The following is a 6,000-nucleotide window of genomic DNA, read 5'->3' as shown; positions in this document are numbered from 1 at the left end:
AATCGATGTCTGTGGAATTGGGAAGCCACCACTTTAGTCTAGCAAAGTGGCGGTTTCCTCTCCCCCTCTATATATTCATCATTCTGTTTGAAATAAAATTTACTCTTATTAACTCGATAATATGTTTTGCATCATCGGGACACGATATCGTACCATTTTCGATACATGATAGGTGTTTCTTAATTGCTTAGACAAGCTTTGCTTCATATGAAATCCAATGTAGCAATCTGCTCGCACAATCCATGATGATGCTTTGCTTTGCAATGTCTTCGAACAAAGTGGTTCCCTTACTAAGTCCATCAGGTTGACTGAGGAAGTTGCCCTAACGTGCCCCTCACAAAGACGAAGAAAAGGTCAAGGTCAATTAACATGATGGCAATTTCACCTATACCCCCGAAAAATGGCCCGCTTCCAATTATTCCCCGTACTTTGGCTGCGGTTTCAGAAGACGACTCCCGGTTTTCTAATCCTCTCGACCTCCCCAATTCATTAATTTTCCCCGAACAGAATTCCGACGCATGCCTTGGTGTAACCTCGGAGCATAGGAAAAGATTAGCACATGCATGCACAGTTTAGAAAGCTACAATTAAAATTTATACACTAACACTGTTTTAAATTTCGATCGCTAAAGATAAAACGAAACTCCTCAACTGACTCTGTGATGTTAGAAAACGTTCATGCATGAGCAGCGCATGGCTAAATTGTATTCAAAAAAACAATGGCGTTGGCCGGCCGTCGGGGCTTTGTCGACTTACAGCATGTCAAATTTTGGGGGTTAAAATGCAATAAAATAGAACGACGGGGATACATTTTGAGACTGCAAGTCTAACCCCGAAGGAATTGGGGCTGAAGATGAAGGGAAGAGAAGCGTGAAGCGAGGCGAAAACGTCAAAAAAAGCAGAGCATCTCCCTGAAACAGAGCAATGGAAGAAGATGAAAGCAACCTCCCAAAAATACCCGGAGTCATCGTCCATCGAACCCTTTCCATGGTTCGCAATGATACCCTTTTAGCTATTCTTCTCACATCCCCATCTCAAGTCTCCATCGTCGTCCTCTTCCCTTCTTCTTCTTCTTCTTCTTCTTCTTCTTCTTCATGGCTCTGCCTCTTTCTCCCGGGCATCCATGAACCCCACTTCCCTCCTCCCTCCTTCTTCCCCTGTTCTTCTTTCGGCGTGACTAAACAACAAAAAAGTAATAAAAAAGGCTAGAAAACATGGATCCGAGGCCTTTCTTGGCCGTGGCGACGCTGCTGGTGCTGTCGGCGTCGGCGGCCTCCGGCAACGTTGCGTTCCAGGTGCATAGTAAGCTCAAGGGCCGCGAGAGGTCCCTCAGCGCCTTAAGGGAGCACGATTCCCGCCGCCACGGCAGGCTGCTGTCCGCCGTCGACTTCCACCTGGGCGGCAACGGCAACCCCTCAGACACCGGGTCAGTTTCCTGCCACTCTGAGTTGCAAAGATTCCTCCTTGCGCTTTCCTGCTTCTTTCTTTTGGATATCTATCGAAGAAGACTGCAAAGCAGCTGAGGCTTTTATCTTCATGATGGAGAAATGAGGCTTTTCTTGTTGTCCTGCTGTTTCCGACATAAGACCATGTCTGTGTGGCAATTTTTGTCTCCATTGATCTGTAACGAATACGATATAGAGTCGAATCCCGCAAGAGGTGTGCCCGATGTAAATAAAATGCGAGGATGCGACCGGTTGTTTGATGTAGGGGCTATAGTTCATGGAAGGAGCATTTATAGAAAGTCTGCTGACGATTTGATATTGATGGTTTTAGGTTGTACTATGCGAAAATTGGACTGGGGAGTCCTTCCAAGGATTATTACGTGCAAGTCGACACCGGTAGTGATATCTTGTGGGTGAGCTGCGCTGGCTGCGACAGGTGCCCCACCAAGAGCAGTCTTGGGGTGCGTTTACATTCGAGCTGACATCAAATTTATTCGCCTTTGACAGATTGAAATTTCTTATTGAAACTACGTTATGTTTGTATTAATTCGATCAAATGCAGATAAAGCTCGAAGCTTATGATCCGAAGAGCTCGTCCACTGCGAGCACAGTCAAGTGTGATCAGGAGTACTGTATTTACGCAAACAACGGTGAATTACCTGGTTGCAAGTCCGATTTGCTTTGCCAATATAATGTCGTTTATGGAGACGGGAGCTCTACTACCGGGTACTATGTTAAGGATCAGATGCGCTTGGATCGAGTGACTGGGAATCTCCAATCATCATGGACTAATGCAAGTGTTATATTTGGGTAAGCTGCAGCTCTATCCGGGCCTTCTATGATGACCAGAATTCTGTGTTCTTTTTGACAACGGGGTGATGCCTGGTTTTTCTGTTAAGTCCAGTGCAATTTGATTGTGCTTCTAGCTAGCATTTATGGGGAACCAACTTATGGTAATATTGGGGATTATGGGTTGGGTTGTGTTTGGAGTCTCCAATAATCATTCAGGAATCCAAAGAAGATAAATTTGTCGGCATCTTGACTCTTAGAGTTTGATTGCTTTTAATGTGGTGTTACTGTGCAAGGTGCGTCTTCAGTATTCTCATGAGTTTCTTCATGTTGGTGAATAGGTGTGCGAACAAACAATCGGGGGATTTGGGCTCAGGCGAAGACTCTGCAGCTCTCTCTGGTCTTATGGGTTTCGGGCAGTCAAACACTTCCGTGCTTTCTCAGCTCGCTTCAGCAGGAAAGGTGAAGAAGATTTTTGCTCACTGCTTGGACAGCAAACAAGGTGGTGGAATCTTCACCATTGGGGAAGTCGTAGAGCCGAAAGTTAAAACCACTGCGTTGGTACCTAATCAGTATGTTTCACAGCTCGTTCTTTTGTCCTTCGCTGCATAAATGATATGTGTGATTGCGAAATTCCCAAATAACTTTGAGCGAGGTTTCTATTTTGTCTTTGTTTTAGATAATGCTGTAATGGTGTTTCTTGCTTGCTTTGTTCACTCCTTGTTGCCCAATAAGGTTAGTTGTTGAGCTTAACTGCCGACACTTTTACTTTCATCAACTGTCTTAGGTCGCATTACAATGTTGTCATGAAGGCCATTGAGGTTGGTGGCGAGGCAATACAGCTTGGTACGGGTATACTAGGCCTGTTCGATGATGAGAAACACGCAATTATCGACAGCGGCACAACCTTGGTCTATCTCCCTGGGGACATTTATGATTCACTGATGAGCAAGGTTTGTGTACCCTCTGATGAACTCCTTTTTTTTTTCTTTTTTTTTTTTTCCTTTAATCATTACCTACTTAATCGATCCTTATTATCATGGTTAATTCTAGCAATTGATTTGTTTCACCAGATTTTGGCAAAGCAGTCTGGACTAAAATTACATACTGTTGATGAGCAGTTTACCTGTTTCGAATTCTCTGAGGAGTAAGATATTTAATTTCTAAGGAACTCTGTCTTTTAATACATTGGCAAGCTATTAATGTTTTCATATACCATTCTATGAAACAACTTTGAACTGGTCAACTATTAGCGTGTCTTTTATTCACCAGCTGCGAATGCAAAACATGTACCCTTAACATGTTTTGATGTTTTACTGCAGTGTGGATGATGGGTTTCCTGCTGTCAAGTTTCAGTTTGCTGGTTCCCTTGATTTGACCGCATATCCTCACGATTATTTGTTCCCAATCAGTGTAAGTTTCTAATTTTTTGTTTCTCTGTCAAATATTATGGAATGAAACCATAGGGGGAAAGAGAACATTGGCTGGCACTGAAAACCTTTACTGGTTCAGTTTTTCTGATAAAAAGTGCTGCCACTTTCTTCGAAATATATTTACATGTTTTCGGACACTATCAATTCTCTATGCTATCGAAACTCTTCCATTTGAGAATTTTCTTTTGTTGCACATAAAGGGTTGGTAGTTCCGAGTTGCTTGCTCCCTTTCGGCTAATTAGTGAAAATTTCTGTTATTATTATTCCAAAAGGGGGAGAAAACCAGTCACAACACTAGATCAGTTTGATCTACATAGATAGGCTCATCGGCTTTTGCAACTATTAGAAAGTTTGACATTGAAAAGAAGTAACTTATGCATACGAATTTATGACATTTTGCTGCTTTATATACTTACCGTTTTGCTGTACTTTTGCGTACTCTGATGTGTCATACAGGATAACAAGTGGTGCTTTGGTTGGATGAGCAGTTCAATGCAGTCTAAGGGAAAGGACGTGATCCTTTTGGGAGGTACGTATGTTCAGCAATGCTGACTTGAACTTCATGTGTCCCTGCAAACTAATTCACCACAACTCGATGTCTCAAGTTGGCCTTGTGCTTCAGTGCATTTCCTGGCGTAAGTCAAATGTTTTTGTACGAGACTCGAGCGATCAACGAATTTAACTGGTTGTGTACGACTTGTCACTCCAGATTTGGTGCTTTCGAACAAGCTGGTTGTGTACGACTTGGTGAATCAGACTGTTGGCTGGGTAGATTTTAACTGTAAGTATTCTGTATTGATTTACTTTATCATTGTCCTTTGCACATATCTAATTGTTTGCTGTTATATTGTTTTTAGATGTTTATCATTTGATTAGTTTGATTCTTGCTCAAGCCAAATTATGAAAAACTTCTATATCTTGATCCGTGGGGGAATAAATCTTTTAGAGTTTACCTTGGATTCAAGCCCCATTTTCGTGGATAATTTTCTGTCACTCAAATATTTTTGTTTTCTTGCATAAATACACGTTCATAACTAATAAGCCAAAGGGTCGGGATGATATAAAAGTTTCTCGGACATTGCGTCGGAAAATCTTCAGGACGTGGTTCTACGACAAATTGACCCTTTGTCTCCCCTTTGCCTGCACTTACTAGTCTTTGCAATGTCAAACTTCAGGTTCATCGAGCATTAAAGTGAAGGACGAGGAATCCGGCGCGACATATGCTGTTGGCGCCCATGACCTGAGTTCGCGTGCGGCTCAGGTGGTCGGAAGAACATTTACGTGGCTCCTGTTGATACCTGCCATCTTGTACAGCCTCCCATCGTAGTCCTATTATTCAGAAGTTTCACGGTGGCCACGGGGAGAAGAGATAACAATAATGGCCGATGATGGACTATGAATTTTGTGCAGAGAGACAAGAGATGAGCTAATTCATTATTTTTTTTTTAGTTTTCCTTTTTAATTTATAGGAATACTCATTGTTGAAATAAAAATTAAAAAATGCTTATTTTTGTGGAAGCTCTTGATATTCGAGAAAATAATGCGTTTTGGGCCACCGCCACTCTTTCTGATAAGGAGAGAGTGAAGGTTCGTGTTCATATTCCACCTCTGCAAAATTAAAATATAAACTAAGATTGTATTCATTTGCACTTAAAATTAAGTGCTGAATTTTAAGCGTTTAAAATTGAAGTGTTTAAGTAAATAAGTGCTAGCAAATTTTATTCGGTGGGATACAAGGGTTGAAAACTTTAGATCATTAGAGATCCTAATTATAGAAAGGCAACAAAACTTTCCTTCTCTTAATTTTTGCCTCAATATTTTTATTTTTATTTTATGATTTTTTTTTATAAAGAAAAGTTAGATTGTAAATCTGATTTGAGGAGGGGAAAGGAGGCGGTGGTGGCCTCGATTCCGATTACTACCGCCCTAATCAAGGTTGCTAGCGACATTAGGGATCACTGACAATTGCCTAGGCAGTGGTGGCCGAGGTCGGGGCTACTACTGATTGGGAATCGTGGTGCGACCCCTCCTCTCTCTCTCTCTCCGCTTTTAGGTGGGTTGACCCTCGATTCCCGAGTGGTGTTGGCGATCTTGCCTGAGCGTGATGACCAGACTGGGGCTACCACCGGCCCTTGCCTTCGTCCCCCCCTTCCCTCTCTAACACTCCGACCAGAATTTGGTAAATGGGACCAAGTTGCAAAACCAAAAAAGTTCAAGAGCATTGCTGCAAAATAAGCTAAAAGTCACCGATGCCGAGCGAGTAAGCAAAAACAGAGCTGAATGATTATATAGCTTTTGGATTACCTAATGATTAAGCACTTTTCTGACTGACTC

At 42.2% G+C, this 6,000-nt stretch overlaps 1 protein-coding gene across 1 annotated transcript; it reads left to right on the top strand.

Annotated features, from left to right (window-relative positions):
* Positions 1-1,213: 1,213 nt before the first annotated feature.
* LOC116209904 (aspartic proteinase-like protein 2) lies at positions 1,214-5,184 on the top strand. The gene is made up of 10 exons (XM_031543657.1): positions 1,214-1,425; positions 1,776-1,905; positions 2,007-2,254; positions 2,575-2,805; positions 3,021-3,186; positions 3,307-3,380; positions 3,556-3,646; positions 4,123-4,195; positions 4,376-4,447; positions 4,842-5,184. Exons 1-10 carry the CDS (start codon positions 1,214-1,216, stop codon positions 4,991-4,993), a joined length of 1,449 nt encoding a protein of 482 aa, XP_031399517.1. The 3' UTR covers positions 4,994-5,184.
* Positions 5,185-6,000: the final 816 nt, after the last annotated feature.

The sequence above is a fragment of the Punica granatum genome, chromosome 6 (genome assembly GCF_007655135.1).
Source record: "Punica granatum isolate Tunisia-2019 chromosome 6, ASM765513v2, whole genome shotgun sequence".
Lineage (NCBI taxonomy): Eukaryota > Viridiplantae > Streptophyta > Magnoliopsida > Myrtales > Lythraceae > Punica > Punica granatum.
Note: the sequence above shows the minus strand (reverse complement) of the source record. Positions and strands in the feature narration are given on the sequence as shown.